The sequence below is a fragment of the Schistocerca serialis genome, chromosome 3 (assembly GCF_023864345.2).
Source record: "Schistocerca serialis cubense isolate TAMUIC-IGC-003099 chromosome 3, iqSchSeri2.2, whole genome shotgun sequence".
Taxonomy (NCBI): domain Eukaryota; kingdom Metazoa; phylum Arthropoda; class Insecta; order Orthoptera; family Acrididae; genus Schistocerca; species Schistocerca serialis.
Genome location: NC_064640.1, coordinates 76,568,987 through 76,586,944, shown reverse-complemented (window position 1 = coordinate 76,586,944; position 17,958 = coordinate 76,568,987). Strand labels below are relative to the sequence as shown.

Here is a 17,958-nt window from a genome sequence, read left to right as displayed (position 1 = left end):
CACTACGCACGAATTGAAAAATCAACTTATGATTCATTCAGAAATCAACTTAGAATGTGTTAAAAATGTTAAAAAATGAACTGGGATGCGTTTCAAAATCATATGAATAATCGATAGACCAAAGTGCGTTGGACGCTAGGCGCTTTGTGAAACAAGGCTTTTTTCTCAAGAATATGAATTTGGCACCCTCGGCCCCTGAAACTGCCGCTGAGGGCCGACATCACTGGTTTACCCCCTCTCGCTCCACCTGCTCGCTCCTAGATCCAGGCCTGTTGTGCATGCATCATGAAGCTGGCAGCTTGGGCGCCCCAGCAAACTTTTTCCGGGTAGCATCTCGCCGTTTGCTGCTACTGCTTATACACCTAACAGTCACACTTCTGTAGCCAGATGCAGGAGAAGGTACTACTCATACACGACTCAACTGCACATGAGCCCGCTCGCAACTGCTCGAATGAATCTAATGTTAACAGTTATGATGTCACGGTTATCAGAGGCAATTTGTTGTTATGAAGCATTGCATAACCTTCCTAAAGCCTTTGAGAAATTTTGCTATTGGCAGACGCTTGTATGAGCACTGTGTTTTGTTGTTGTACGTAGTGCATTTCCTTTGCAACTGATGTTTTATTTTTGTGTTTTTCTCTCGTTCACGTGTTATTGCTGCAGTATTATTCTGCAGTAGCGAGATACAGTAATATCCTTTGTTAGAGCATTTGTTCTTACCAGCCAACATTACAAAAATTTAACTGAAAACTAAAACAAAGAAGAATTCCCGGAATTCTAAAAAATTCCTAAGTTTTTTCCAGTTTTCTCTCGGATGAAAAAATTCCCGGGTTTCCCTGGATCTCCCAATTGTCCCTGGTCGTATACACCCTGCTACTGTAGTGTAATACGAGAATGACAAAGTATACCAATAAAATGATTTTAGTGTCCAGATGTGAGAATTACTCCACATATAGGTTTATTGTGGCAGAGAGTAAAACAGTAAAACCTCATTAAAATGTTTCCATATAAAGTGCTTTCCCATGTAAAACTAAAACCAACCCTAGTCCCACAAAACCTTTCACAACAGCCTACATAAAGTGTCTCCAATTTATAGGGCTCCACTCCCATCTAAGATACACTATCCCTTTGTCAGCAGTGTGTTTTCGTGAAGCTCCAGAATGTCCCTTATCTTCCTGTGAGGGGGGAGGGGGGGGGGGAGGAGGAGGAGGATGAGATTAGTGTTTATTGTCCCATCAACATCAAGGTCATTAGAGACAGAGCACAAGCTCCGATTAGGGATGGATGGAGAAGGAAAGCAGCCATGCCATTTCAAATGAACTATCCCGGCATTTGCCTTAAGTGATTTATGGGGGTTGGGTTCTTTGGGGGAGGAGACCAGACAGCGAGGTCATCAGTCTCATCGGATTACGGAAGGATGGGGAAGGAAGTCAGCCGTGCCCTTTCAAAGGAAACATCCCGGCATTTGCCTGGAGCAATTTAGGGAAACCACGGAAAACCTAAATCAGGATGGCCGGACATGGGACTGAACCATCGTCCTCCCGAATGTGAGTCCAGTGTGCTAACCACTGCACTACTCCATTTGTTGGTGATGGGGGGCTACATCAGGTAACACAAGGGAAAAGGTGGGATGCTATTAACTGGACATGGGAAATCTCCCTCCTAGCCATATTCCAGACTTTCAGCTGTCAACCACATTCCACTTTTCCTTATGTGAGTAATCCACATACAAAAATAATTCATTATGACCAAATAAATTACTGAATTACATATTCAAATGACACTGACATTAAAATTTTGCCTGCGTACAATTACTTCTCCCCTCTGTTCTCTCAATATACCACACCCACATATAATGAAATGCTTCTAAAGTTTCCAGCTGGGTGGCAATGCTGAGATACCACAACCATTTTGAGAATTGTTGTAGTCATCACACTGGCTGCAAACCTGAGAGCTTTTCATCAGTAACACACCCGGATAGTCTTTATTCATACATACTGACATATTACTTTCACTTCCTCTCTACATTTTCTACATCTTCCTCTTCCTTCCCCAAGAAGGCCAAGAAGGCAACTCTGGTTACCAAAACATAAGATTTGTCATTTACTTAAGGAGCCCAATTATAATTTTTGTTTTTGGTGGAAAGACCTACTGTTCCACATTAAATGCACATTCAAAAATAAATAAGTAAATAAAAGAACCACATGAACTCTATACAAACAGCAATTACATTTGATTATTTATGTAACACCACAGGATTTTCATACAAGATGGCCAAGGAGGAATGGTCAATCTTCAGGGATATGACAGGAATGAGCATTTGAAGCAAAAAACCTTCATATGGACATATCCCCTATTCTGAATGGTTTCTGAGATATGGCACATTTCATGTACATTGCCAGTAGTTTTCTGTATTATTCAGTACATTGTCAGGTTTACACATGTACAACAGATAGTAAACATTACAAAACATATTTTTCAAAGCATCAATTGAAAAACATGCATTTTTAACACAGTCAACTGTAATCACTACTACACATCAGATTACAGCTGTTGTACAGTTCACAATAAACGATAAAACAACCCAATGTCAACTCTGATGCATTTGTGCACTCTTAGGAGAACATGTTGTGTTGTTTGTCTCAGTACCTCTATGTGTTTCCTAATGAGGACAGCAGCATCCACAATGCAACCAAGCAGTTCATCTCATGTATTCACTTTTAGTTTGTACACCTCAGACTTCATCCAATAATCTTGGTGGACAATTAATTGTACTACAATGACCAATCCAGCACTAGGATAAGTGCAGAGGGGCTATGTCAATGCTGGAAGTACATTGCAGTCAACGTGGCCAAAGGAACGTCCTAGAAGTGTTCAGCAAACGAATTTTCCAAAATAATTCTCTCTCCACATTTGCTTGTCTAAAATGACTGGACCTGTCAAGGAGTTACTGATCATGCTGAACCAAAACACTGATTGAAAAACTGTCTTGGAAATTGGTATCCACTGTAGCATGTGGATTTTCCAGCAATCATCGATGATTATTACATACATTGTTGATTCCATTCCACGTAAATGTGGCATCATCAGTGAATAGTATTAATGGAAGCAAATGATAGCTGTCATTTAATCAGACAAAAAAAATTCCAGCTGTGCAGCATTGTTACCGATGTGAAGATAGTGGACACACTGTATGTGAATTGTGTCCAAGTTTTCCGCATGTAATATCACCATCACATGTCTGTGGGACATTTATACATGCAGAAAGTCACCCTGTGCTGGTAACAGGACTATGCTGCACCATTCCAACAATATGTTACCGTTCTTGCACTGGCTGTTCAACAATATGTTCAGAACAAAAATGAGAACATGCAAAAATACCTGCTTCATGCGATGTGCTGAAAACTCTGATAAATACCAGACAATCAGGAATTTGATGTGCCCGAAAGTGCCAACAGTATTGTTTGACAGCAGAATCTGTAAACATACGCCATATCTGCATATTCTTCATTAGCGTATACATATGGCATTTTAGCTAGTGTGTGTACAAACACAGTTGACCAATGCTTCTCTCTGATATACTCTCAATCCCTCACACTACTTCACTCAAAACACCCCATAGACAACTGCGCATTCAGTGAACTAGTTTATTGGCAAAAACACATCCCGAGCAAAGATGTTGCAAACAACAAGGTAGGTTGGGCTAGAATAAAACATCAAAGAGTTTGGGTGGGTAAGACAAACACTTAAGAGCCACCAGCCCACGAACAAACGTACATTAACTATGTTCTCTCTCAGAAACCATTCGGAATAGATCATATGTCTTCTTCATATGAACATTCCTGTCATATCCCTCAATACTGACCATTCCTCGTGGGACAACCTGTACAAGAAAATTATATAAAGTTTTAAAAATTCTAATTTATTCTTTGCTATGTCATGTTATGAAATGTTCCATCAACAGTCCATCACAATTGTTAAAAATGAATTTTTATCATACCTAATGACCCAGGGAGCTTCAAACCCATTTTATGCCATTGGGTAGCTTCTGCAGCTAGTTTTCGTATGTAACTTTCATCAACACACAGAAGCACATTTTCTGGCTTAATATCTGTGTGTATTATTTTGCACTTGACATGCAAATAATCTAGGCCTTCTAAAACCTATAAATGAGACAGTAATATCTGAATTACTTACTAGCAAGAAATAGACACAAAATTAGTTGCCATGGTTTTTAAATGAATATGAAGTTTATTAAAAAACATCAGTTTTCTAACACATTTATAGAAAAAATTAGAAAAAAAAACATTTAATGTTTTTAGTTATTACACACACACACACACACACACACACACACACACACACATATACAATATTTATCATCACATACACAAAATGCAAAACATTAAACTTGTTATAAGAATTTTTTTAATTTTAATAGCTTATGTAATGTTAATATACCACAATTCTGTTAAAAGTGTATTGTGTAAATGAAAACTATCAATTAAAATATAGAAAGCAAATTTGCTAAAGATCAGGGGATGTATTACAAATGCCTCTGACCAAGAAGAACCATTGTGCTCTTTTGCATTAACATTGGTAAACCACAGAAAGCCAGAATCATGATGTTTGTACATTGTACGTAGTATAACAAAGCTCTCCCTTGTAATTTAGCTTATGATTTTTCACTATTACAATTGCTGAGCAAAACGACATGTGGGGGAAAAAAACTTTGAATTATGCATGCTCCAGTCCTGTATTATTCCAGATTTTACTGCACTGTGAAAAGGGCTTACCCTAATATCTGCACTGTACACAATATGAAGTAAATTACTTGAAAAGCAAACTGTAGTCCTAGCCATTCAGTGAACTATCTCTGTCACAGAATTAGGTATAGCACAGTTCCACTTGAACATAGCATATGTTGTTACCATACATTGGAAGTAGCATATGTTGTTACCATACATTGGAAGGATGGAAAATGGTCAGAGACGAACTGCTAATTTCATTGAATTTAAGGAGATAGGAGTGAGTGTGTCCATGGCAAAGATGTCACTGTACTCACTGAATATTAATTTACACTGTAACTCGAGAGACAGAATGTGAAGGACAGTGGGATTCCACTATTCCGAACTATCTCATTTACGGGTATAAACATGGTGATGGTATCACATTGCCTGAGCATTCAGTTACCTATGCTCATTATACTTAAACCCAAAGAATCTAAACCAGCAATTATTTTAGCAAAAAACTTATATAGAATATCACCAAAAATAACCAACTAGGAATAACATTTTGACACATACCAAAAGAAATAAATTAATACCCACATAAGAAAAGAAGTAAGTTAATAGAATGCAAAACATTTCTAATGCAAAACATTTCTTATGCAATTGACACCCAATATGTTTTCATACCATGTTGACTCTTGGAGATAAATGACTAACAAAAACTTCACTCTTCGATAGTCTCATAAAAGCCTCTACCCACATGAAGCCTACCACCCATCAACAGTACATCTAGTCCAACAGTTGACATTCCTTCCATACTAAAAGGTCTCTCCCTTACAGTCTGGTCACACACAGATGGTGCATCTGCAGTGATGAGGAATCCCTGGCATAGTATAATGAAGGCCTTACTAAGGTCTTCACCAAGAGGCACTCTCCACCCAACATAGATCAGAAATAAATCTCCCTCACCATATTCCATCCAGTCCCTCTTTCTCCACCATTTCCATTAACCAGCTGTAGAGGAACACTCCTCTAATTACCCAACATAACCCCACACTAGAAAAATTTAAACAAACCCTCATACATGGCTTCACCTACCTTTAACACCACCTTAAAATAAGGAATACCCATCCCAAACGCCTTCTCAAATTTCCAAAAAATGGTATTCCACTGTCCACACAATCTATGACACACACAACTGTCCGCCCAAGGTGCCACCAGGCCCCAAATGTGAGCAACTTTTGTTATTTAAATTTTACAAAGAAGTCGCCTTTTTGTCCACCGCCTGTTCCCTGATATGACAATGATTGACTGGTTCATTCTGAAATAGGCCAAATCATCTTCAGCAAAGCTGCCCTGCCAATCAAATCACAACACAGGACTGACTCTTGAAACTGAGGGCTCTCGGAGCTGTAGCCAAAAAAACATCATGCTCTCCTATTCTGGGCCACCGCTTGGAGCGGATGCTAAGAGGCGTAATTTCTTCACCTCTGATTTTCCCTTTTCATTTGAGATGGCTACTGAATTTGCCTTCTCTTGTCCCCTTGGCAATCCTCACCACATAATCTTCATGAGCAAACATTTTTCCTGACACACTGAAAAACGCTGTTGTCAAGCCCCTGCATACAAAAGGTTTAGGGGAGACCTCAATAACTACTGACCTGTTCCACTGCTGACAAAATTTTCCAAAACTTCTGAGAAGGTGATGAGTTTATAAGAGTATCTCACCTGAGCAACAATAATGTGCTCTGTTAATCACAGTTTGGATTTCAGAAGAGTTGTTCTACTGAGTATCCATTTACATGCTCACTCAACAAATTTTACAAGCATTAAATAACAAAAGAGTGCCACTGACACTTTCTGTGAGCTATATAAGGCATACGACTAAGTGAGTCAAAATATTCTCCTAGATAAACACAGGTTTTATGGGACACATAATGTAGCAAATCAATGGATAATATCGTATCTAACCAAAAGAATGCAGAACACGTTATACTTTTTTCAACCATAGTTGTCTGTGGTCATTATTCTGAGTGGGGGAGATATCATCTATGGGGGTTCCCAAGGCTTAACCTTAGGTCTGCTGTTGTTCCTCATACACACAAACTATGCTCCATCTAATAAACAACAAGCAGAATTAGTTCTTTTTCCAGAAGACACTAGTACAGCAATTATTCCTGGCACACATACAGAAATGGAAGAAATCATAAACAATGTTGTTAAAAGTATCATTTACAGCTTTTATGGATCACAACATATTCAGTTCTGTATATCTAGCAGTAGTACACCCATGGTAAGTTTGACACATGGGGAGGAAGTAATAAATTGGTGGAAATTCTACTGACGAAAATTTAAATTGGAAAAAAAGCACATTTTTAAACTCCACATTTGCACTTAGAATCATTGTAAATCTAGGGGAGAGGTAAATCAGTAGCTTGAAATATTTAGCACATTTTCATTAAATAATATTAAATGGAATGAGGATCTGGGGTAACTCATCTTTAAGGAAGAAAGTCTTCTTTGGTCAACAACACGCTGTAAGAATAAAATGTGATGCTCACTCATAATAATCTTTTAGAGATCTGTTTAATCAGTTGGGCATTCCGATTACTGCTTCACAATATATTTTTTTCCTCATGAAGTCTGTTGTAAATAATCCACTGCAGTTAAAAAAGAACAATGATGTACACAGTTACAATACCAGTACTGATAACATAAAGACTGTCATTATTTACATGTGTACAAAGTGCATCTCATGCCTGCTTGTGTTATGAAAATCGGTGCACCCACTCGACAGTTGAAGTTGTCTTTAGCACATAAAGGGGTATACAATGCTGAAAAAAAAAATTTTGATTACTTACCCACTAATATAAAAGGTCTGACTGACAGCACATTAAAATTTGAAAACAAACTGACCCCATCCTCTATAGGAATTTCTGTTATTCTAATGTGTAAAATGTCGTGAGTAGGAATTACTAACTCACACCTAAATATTTAATAACATATAAAACTTATAAATGGTCATCAAGTTGGCATATTTACAATTTAATGCGCGAATTGAATGTAAAATGACTCATTCCACATCATTACAATTTATTGTACAAATGATCCATGGAACAGGAAATTAACTAACAAGCAAAAGAACAGCCTGAAAGAACATTTTACATAAATGCCACCTCAGTTAGGCCACCTATAAAAGCAAAAATCGAAAAGAAACTAACACCTGTGTAAGGCAGATCGGGATATATTGTACCCCACATTCTACCTGAATTTGCAATTTTGAAGAATAGAAACAACTTCCAGCAACTTCCGTAATGCACCACAAGATTCCTACAGGTGATGCTAGGTCCACAGCTCATAAACCATATCACACACACAGCCAGCAGTAGAGAAAAATATTTCAGATTTGTTAGCAGCAGGAATAATCCAACATCCTTAAAGTCACTGGGTGTCACCTACAGTGACTGTCCCCAAGAAAACTAGTAATGGAAAGAAGGCTTATCGCATTTGTGTAGACAAGAGAGCAATCAATAAGGTCACGAAACTGGATACTTATCCCATTCCAAGGACTGATGACACTTTGGTTCATCTTGGCAAATGTAAATTCTTCACCAGCTTAGATATGCAGTCCAGCTACTATCAAATTCCTATAGCTATGAAATATTGGGAAAAGACAACCTCTGTTGTGCAATGTGGGCATTACAAATACTTTGGTCTCATAAATGCCCTTGCTACATTTCAGTGTTTTCACGATTTATTTTTACGGGGTTTAAAGCCGACCACGTGTCTGTATACCTGGATTACATAGCTGTCTTTTCAAGTATGATGAGAGAGCATGCAGTATGACCGAGAAATTTGCAAACTCATGTTAGTGATGCTAATCTAAATTTGTAATTAGAAAAGTGCATTCTGCAAGATCGCTATCACAAGGGCACTATTTAGATTGTATAATCTCACCGGATGCTGGAAGACCAGACCACAATTAACTGACACACTCAACCATTTTCCTGTGCCAAAAAAATGTTGAAGAATTGCAATCATTCCTCGGATTAATAAACGTCTGTTGTCGTATCATGCAGACCTATGCAGTTACCGTGAAACCTATCTCAAAATTATTGAAGAAGTAACTCCTCGACAGTGGACTGCGAGAGCCCGTGTTAAAACCGAAAGAAAGTCTTAAAATTTCACCTGTCTCGGTTTATCTGGATTTCGCAGTACCTTTTCTCCTATTGTGTAATGTGAATGATGTAATTATTGGCTCATTTTGAGTCAAATACAAGAAGGCAAAGAAAAACCAGTTAGTTACAAATCGTGTCAGCTGAATCGAGCTGAGCAGTACTATAGCACTACAGAAAAGGAACTTCTGGCACTTGTTTATTGGCACTCATTACTTTCAGTGTTAGCTTTATGGACGACAATTCACAGTAATTACATATCAGGTAGCTTTACAATGGTTTTTGAGTTTAAATGAATTCAGCAGCAAACTTGTTAGATGGGCCTTAAAACTTAGTGAATATGACTACAATCTACAAGGTCAAACACAAGCCTGGCAAGTTAAATCAGAATGTGGACATCTCGAGCAGACAAATTAAGATCCTGCAAGTAGACGATGTGCTTAATGAGGAATTAAAAACAAATTTAGTGTTGACCGTAAGACGTGTGTTTCCTTGTCAGATTGTACTACAAGAGATAACATTTTATACAACAAAAACACCTCTTGGAGAATGGATAGTATTTCCAAAGACTATGCACAAGTGTGCACTGCACCAATGCCACAGTAGCACACAGGCATGCCCCAACAGAAAAAGTGCTTCACATGTGCGTGTCGAAAAATTAGTTCAAAACGGTCTTCCTTGCACTAACAGAGCACAAGGACGAAGACCAAATATATCTCTTCAAATTTTACCTGAGGCAGCAGGACCTTTTCAAATCACAGCACTTGATATTGTGGAACATTTTCTCATGACAGCATAAAATAATAGTGCACGTTTTATCTCTCCCCCCCCCCCCCTCCTCCCCACCATGAACCAGGGAACTTGCCATGGTGGACTGGCTTGCATGCCTCAACAATCCATATAGCTGTACTGCAGTTGCAACCACAATCGAGAGGTATCTGTTGGGAGGCCGGACAAATGTGTGGTTCCTGAAGGAGGTCATGCAGCCTTTTCAGTAACTGCATGGGCAACAATCCAGATGGTTGATCATCTAGTCTTGTAATATCAACCAACATGGCCCTGCTGTGGTGGTATTGTGAACAGTTGAAAGCAAGGGCAAACTACAGCTCTTAACTTCTCCTGAGGGCTTGCAGCTTGACAGTACAGGTAAGTCACGGATGGTATCCTCTCGGGTAAAATATTCCCCAATTCAGATCTCTGGTTGGGGGTACTCCAGAAGATGTCATCATTAGGAAAAACAAACAAATGAACCTGGCATTCTATTGGTTGAAGTGTGTAATGTTTGACACCTTAACCCTCTAGTCATGTGCGACAAGGACGTGTATGTTCAGTTCGTTCCGGACCATTTTGCAGTGCCTGCAATCATCGTGTCAGACATAATTCTTGATGTGTTTGAACATCAGAATTTGCAATTTTCCTACTGATTATTTTTCTGTTGCTCTGGGAAATCATAGACTATTTTCCACCATCAATTTTTTTCTGTTGCTCTGGAAAATAGGAAATCACCATTTTTCTGTCCGAAACATTGAGAGATGCCTTTTTTGCATTCTCGGTCTCGCTCACATACTTACATATATACCTTCCCCAGGCAACAATTCTGCCCACATTCCAGAGCATGTGTATCGAACCTTGGTTTAAGATATTCAACACACAGAAATTTTATCAATAAATTAATTCTACTTTTATAACATTGAACATTGCTATAATTCTATCCTTACAAATATTCTAATAATCAAATAATCCCAGCAATCAGTCATTTTGCCTTGACAGAGATACCTTACAGTAGCAAGATCATGTACTCTTCTTCTGTGCCAACAATAGGTCATGACCAGCTTTATACCCCTGCAGGATTCAGTAAGAGAGAACGAGTCTAGAATGAAGCGACAGAAGCGCCACAGCTCTCAGACCTGTCATACTCGCAGAACTACAGGGGGAATGCGGGAAGCCCATAAGTATTTATATAACAGCGGAAACTTGATTTGTGAAGTATGCAATCCACAACACAAAACTCATACTCGCTCTATTTCTGATCTCTACTAAGCAGGAATAAAAATAGGGAGAACAATTTTAAGAATATAGAAGCATATACAACTAGGGTAAGGATAGATAGTTCCTACAGGAAAATTAAGGAGGCCTTTGGAGGGAAGAGAAGCAGCTGTATTAATATCGAGAGCTCAGACAGAAAACTAGTACTAAGCAAAGAAGTCAGCACTGAACAGTGGAAGGAGAATATAAATGAGCTATACCTGGGAAATGAACTTGAAGGCAGTATTATAGAAAGGGAAGAGGATGTAGATGATGATGATGATGATGATGATGATGATGATGATATAGGAGGTATGATACTGCAAGATGAATTAGATGGAGCACTGAAAGACCTAAGTCGAAAAAGGATCTGGAGTACATAGCATTTTGTCAGAACTGCTGATATCCTTGGGAGAGCCGACCATGACAAAACTATTCCATCTGGTGTAACAGAGGTATAGGACAAGTGAAATATCCTCAGACTTCAAGAGGTATGTAATAATTCCAGTTCCAAAGAAAGCAGATACTTACAGTTGTGATTATTACAGAATTATCAGTTTAATGAGTCATGGCTGCAAAATGCTAACACAAATTATCTACACACGAATAGAGAAATTAGTAGAAGCTGACCTCAGGGAAGATCAGTTTCCGTTCTGGAAAAATTTTGGAATACATGCGAGAATATTGAGCCTGTGACCAATCTTTGAAGGTAAGTTAGGAAAAGGCAAACCCTTTAGACTTGAGGATATCTTTTGACAATACTAACTGGAATGCACTCTCATTCTGAAGGCAGCAGGTTTAAAATACGTGGAATGGAATGCTATTTACAACTCGTACAGAGACCAGACAGCAGTTATAAGAGTTCAGGAGCATGAAAGGTATGCAGTGGTTGAGAAGGGAGCGAGACCTGGTTTTAGGGGTCCCCAATGTTCGTCAGTCTATAAACTGAGCAGGCAGTAAAGGAAACCAAAGAAAAATTTAGAAGTGGAGTTAAAGTTCAGAGAGAAGAAATATAAACTTTGAAGTTTGCTGATTACACTGTAATTCTCTCAGAGACAGGAAAGGACTTAGAAGAGCAGTTCAGTGGGATGGACAGGATCTTGAAAGGAGGATATAAGATGAAAATCAACAAAAGTAAAACAAGGTTAATGGAACACAGTTGAATTAAATCAGGTGATGCTGAGGGAATTAGATTAGGAAATGAGAAACTTAAAGCAGAAGATGATATTTGCTATTTGGACATTAAAATAACTGATGAGGGCCAAAGTAGAGATGATATAACATTCAGACTGGCAACAGCAAGAAAAGCATTTCTGAAGAAGAGAAATTTGTTAACATCGAATACAGATTTAAGTGTTAGTAAGTCCTTTCTTAAGGTATTTGTCTGGAGTGTAGCCACGTATGAAAATGAAACATGAACAATAAACAGTTCATACAAGAAGAGAAAGGGAACTTCTGAAACGTGGTGCTACAGAAGAATGCTGAAGATTATAGTGCATTTAAAATTAGTGATACTTTTCATGTTTGGCTCACCAGAGGGGACATGACACCATTGCCCAGGTAACATCAATGGCAAGCTGGCTTTCCCTGCCACTCTGCCAACTGTTCGATTGCTAAAGTACCCCTGTTGCCATGCCAGGAATAAACAGTACCATGTGGTGTCATGCTTTAGATGCTTCTGCGTTCATTAGTTCTCTTTGTCAAGTGTTACTTTTTGTTGTTGAAGTGCTCTGCAGTGGTCAGGCGTTGTGAACGAGTGTTTGTGTGTTGGCGATGCGTTGATGATAACAGTGCAGCATGTCTGAACACAAGATTCGCAGTAAGAGAGGTCGTCCAAGAACATGTTCACCGACTATGAAGATATCGAGCATTGGAAGGGAAATTCCAATCCATGGTCAAGGTCACAAATTTGTGCGCTATGTGTGCCCTTATTCTGAACTCGAGTGCAATAATGGCAGTCCGATTTTAGATGTTACAAAAGTCATGGACAGAACAGCTGCTGCACACAACATTCATTGATTTACAGTGATGAGAATTGGCAAGGAGGACGAAAGAAAGGAAGACCCGAGTGAAGAAGCAACACCGGGTCATTCTTTATTAGAAATGCCAGGCAAGAAAAGGTGTTACTACAGTCGGGTAAAGAAGACGGATGCATTTCAGCAGGATGCAATTTGCAGATGTGTACGCTTATTATCAGCACAAGGAACACCCTACTTTAAATAAACTACTTTTCAGTCTCAAAGAAGCAGAGCTGTTCAATAGAGTAGGTCGTCACCTTGAAATTGTTTACACGAGCTTGGTTTCTGGCACGAAAAGTTTTCGTCTCAGATATTTATCATCGAGAGAAGTGGCATAGTGGCCTGGAGAGGCCGATATCTGCATTCAGTGAGGAACATTTCATTCGTAGACATTGCATGGCAGGACCGGACATGGATTAATGCGTGGCGCATGTTGACAAGGGGTGGACAGATCACACAGCACGAGGAACAGTGAAACACCTACAGGCAAGAGTGACAGGATAATCGACCTCCAAGCTGGCTCTGCTCATAGCTTCATTCATTTATTCATTCATTTATCTATTGCTATTCTGTTCCAGAAAGCAAGTAATTACCATGAGGAAATGAGTGCCATGGTTTTAATGGAGTGGTTTTCCAATGTTCTGCTGCAGAATATTCCTCCCAATGTAACAATAGTAATGGACAATGCGCCATACCATTCTGTTGTGGTAAAACTCTGACAATGCAGTGAAGGAAAGCACATATTTTGCTCAGGGTGCAAAGAAATGTTCCATCCGATAAAGTTGAACCTGGCATGAACAAGAAAGAGTCAATGGAACTTGTAGCGCTTTACAAGCCAAAAGCTCCACACTGTGAGGTCGATGAACCAGCTACCGATAAAGGGCAAAATGTCATCAGACTTCCTTCATATCATGCTCATTTAAATATGATCAAGAACATATGGGTCTAGGTGAAAGGTAATGCGGTAAAAAACAAAAAGTACTTTATGCTCAGTGTGGTTGAAATGCTAACGAAAGGAGCCATTGCAAGTGTTACCCCGCAGGACTGGTTTCGAGTTGTCAGCCATATGAAGAAAGTAGTTGAGGAGACCTGGATTTGTAAAGGGCTGCTGGAGGAACAGATTGAAGAGATGATCATTTCTGTCAGAGCCAGCACCAGTTCCGAGGAAGAGGACAGCAATGGTTCTTCCACTGGGGTTGCACCATTTACACCATAACTGTGAGTATGTATGAAAGATCATTGATTTAACTGCTCTGTTCATTATCGTCATTTCTTTACACAAAAGAATGTTTGCCTGATGGCCACTAATCTTCACAACCTAAGGTAGGCGCGGCTTTATTGCCACCTCCTGATGCGATCGGCACACATTGTCAACTACGCTTCCCCCTGCGGAACTGTCTAAAGTCGCAACTTATTTTAAACACACTATAGATGGGTATGTCATGTACTAATGAGGAGGTACTAAATAGAACTTGAGAAGGAAGAAATTTCTGGGTCAACTTGACTAAAAGAAGGGATCTGTTGATAGGACACATTCTGATACATCAAGGAATTGTCAACTTAGTAAATCATAGAGGAAGACCAAGAGATGATTACAGAAAACAGGATCAAATGGATGTGGGTTGCAGTAGTTACTCGGAGATGAAAAGGCTTGTCCAGGATCGAGTAGCTTGGAGAAACTGTTAAGGAAACAACATCCCTGGTGCTATCTAGTGGGCTTCTTGGAAATTTGTAGTGCAATGTAGCGCCACTAGATGTCATGGGCATTCACTTATTACTGGAGTACATGAAAAGGATTTGGAGCACTCAGCTGGCAGTACAGTGCAAGCAGAAGCACATTTGTCGTCAATATACACAATTTGTATTGCCTCCTTTTTACTTAGCCAAAGAAGCCTTGAAGCCACTATTAGACAGTGATTTTGAAATCAGCTGTGAAAGTGAATCTGACAATGATTCATTACCATGACCTAGAGCTTCGGCACAACAATCACCTTCTGCTGGCCAATCAATGACTTCAGACATACCCATGTCTTCAGGCACATAATTGTTTTCCGGCCTTTCAACAGTACCAATACCAGGAATATCTGACCACTCATCTGAAGCCAAAGAGGGCAACAAAGAAGAAACCACACCTCCACATATATAACAGAACTTCAAATTCAAGTGTGACGGTTTACACATACACTGACAGCGTTGCGCCGCATTCACCTTGACGGCGCCCGATTTCAGGTGACGGATGGTGTCTGGCCGGTGGCCAGTACCACTGCAGCGCAAGAAAACGCTCGAGTATAAGCTGTTCTGATTGCGACACAGCCACGAACTGTCCAGCGCAATTGTTTCTGGAGGTATTTATTATTACTGGTGGAATCAATCAGATTCGTAACTTTAGACAAGTGACGAAATGTGGCTTGAAAATAATAATAGTAATAATAATTACAGCTGGTCGCGAACACGCAACTACGAGTTTAGAATGCACGATAATTACCACTACACCATGGGCTCACACAACACGACAACATCTCAGAAGTAGACAACACTTCCTCCTGACACTTCCACATCTTACAGCAGGGCCGGCCAGAAATTCTGCACGCGTGCGGTGCTCCTGCACATGTGCAACTTCCGGGTCACAGCGTGCATGCTGCAGCCGTCAGCATTCATGTAGTGCATGTTATTACGCACAGATGTCGCTTCATCCACTTGCTGGGATACTCTGTACCGGCGCATTCTAGTGCTCTTTAAACTGCTTGCCAGCCAACCATGGGAAGGTATTTCGCGTATTAAACATTTAAAATACTGTCCCAGTCTACTCATTGAGACGTCTACTTTTATGTTAACAGTTTCACCCAGTAAGAAGACAAGTAATACAGTTAACAACCATGGGTTTTTATTAAGACAGTTTGACTGACGGCACGTAAATATGCGTAATGGTTTTGATGTAGTATTTAAGAAAGAGAGCACTTAACGACTTCCAATGAACGTTATTCATGATTTCAAATAACATTAAACTAATGCAAGGTTTCCTATAACTAATTCTCGGTGCCCTCAGTTACACCCACATAATTTCTCTCACACTGACCTCTGAACAGAATGATAACCGCAGACCTCTCGATGATCACTTGATATTTCAATACCGTTATTGCTATATCTTTCATCAGTTCCATCTGAAATCTGCATAATAACCGACAATTAGATGAATGTTATGGTTTATCGACTTCAGCTGAACGTAGCCATTCACACATTTAAAAAAAAAAACTAAATGTAAGTATCCATTGGAACTATTGGTTTAATGACTTGTTTTCCTGATAATAATGTAACATGGAGCAGAGTGAGGCAATAATACACAGTTAGTAAACAATAGTTTTTAATTATGAAAGGAATAAATCCAAACACGTTTATCACTGGTCACGAGCAATGATAATAGTTAATATGGGGCACAAAAGCACTGCTCATTGACAGACACAAGCAGTTGCGAAGATTTTCATCACTTATGCTTCATCGAAACCTTGATTTATTCATTTTCATCACCGAGAAGAATATTTCACAAACATATGTCGACCCGAACATGGACATAACTCTCGCGGCTTTTTGGTGCAGGCGTGGAAATTCTTGTTGTGAAAAATTTTCGTAGAATTCTTTTGTACTTCGCACTGGACAGAACTTGTCCTTCAGTCTTGTATTGCACTGTAGGTCGATCAGTTCCATCTGTAGATCATTCGGAACATCTTCAACTGTCGATGAGAACGTCCGAGCAAAGAGGCGAATGACAGGAGACAAACTCGTAACATCTGCAAATCGTGCTCGAAATTGTTCCTTAATTTTTACAATTCTTGAAATCTAGCACTTTCACGGACCAGTCCAAGAGTCGGGAAATGTGCAGTGTTTTCTGTCAATAGCTGGCTCTCCCAAAGCACAAGCTTCCTTTCAAAGGCATTTACTTTTTCCAACATGTCACAAATTAAATTATTTTCACCTTGCAAACTGACGTTCAGGCTGTTCATGTGAGACGTAATGTTCACGAGAAATGCAAGGTCTGATATCCAACAAGGGTCTTCCAACATAGGTTCACTTTTTCCCTTCTCATGTAAGAATGTTACAATGACCAAACGTAAACCAAACAATATTTTCAGCATTTTACCTTCACTGAGCCAGCATACTTCGGTATAGTAAGGTATGTCGCCGTACTCCGTTCCTAATTCCTCCAAGAACCGCTGAAACTGGCGATGCGTAAGCCCATGTGGCTCCAGGTAGTTTACAGTATGCACAACTATTTGCATGACGTTTGCTAACATTACTGATTTTGCACAAAGTGCCTCTCGATGCAGAATGCAGTGAATTCCATACAACGTCTCTCGTCTGTGTGCCCTAGCTTTTTGCACATCCATGCTATGAGTCCTCTCTGATGGCCTTGCATTGATGGTGCTCCATCTGTGGTCACTGAGACTAACCGATTCCAGTCCATACCGACACCATCAATTGCTTACTCAACAGCTTGAATTAAGTCCGTACCTGTAGTAGTCCCTTTCAAAGGTACTAAGTCCAAAACGTCCCCTGTTACACAAAGTGCGTTATCGGCACCTCGTATGTATATCACCACCTGGGCTGTATCTGTAAGATCTGGTGCTTCATCGAGCCCAACAGAGAAAGCAACAAAGTCTTTAGCCTCATTTAATAGCTGCCTGTGCACATCGCAGGACATAGCACTAATATGTCTTGTCACTGTTTGTTTGGATAGACTGATTTCTTGAAACCTGCTAACGTTCGTGGGACACACTAGTTCTACAGCATCAATCAGACACCCTTTCACAAACTCCCCTTCGAAAAAGAGTTTCCCAGATTGTGCAATTCTTAATGTGATTTTAAAACTTGCTCGCAGTGAAGATTTAGTGTGGTTGTCATTCTGAAAAATTGAAAACTGTACATCGTACAGCGTACAGTAAAATAGGCATAAATGTAACACAAGAAACTGAGAGTTCAAGAAGTATCAGTTACTCTGAAGTACAGTAAAATCGA

At 39.6% G+C, this 17,958-nt stretch overlaps 1 protein-coding gene across 3 annotated transcripts in view; it reads right to left on the bottom strand.

Moving 5' to 3' along the window:
- Positions 1–17,958, bottom strand: part of LOC126469739 (SRSF protein kinase 3-like) — a 385,641-nt gene that overhangs the window by 138,687 nt on the left and 228,996 nt on the right. For all 3 annotated transcript variants that reach the window (XM_050096946.1, XM_050096947.1, XM_050096944.1), the window contains one exon: positions 4,001–4,163. In XM_050096946.1, coding sequence (XP_049952903.1) covers positions 4,001–4,163 — 163 coding nt within the window. The remainder of the gene's footprint in view (positions 1–4,000; positions 4,164–17,958) is intronic.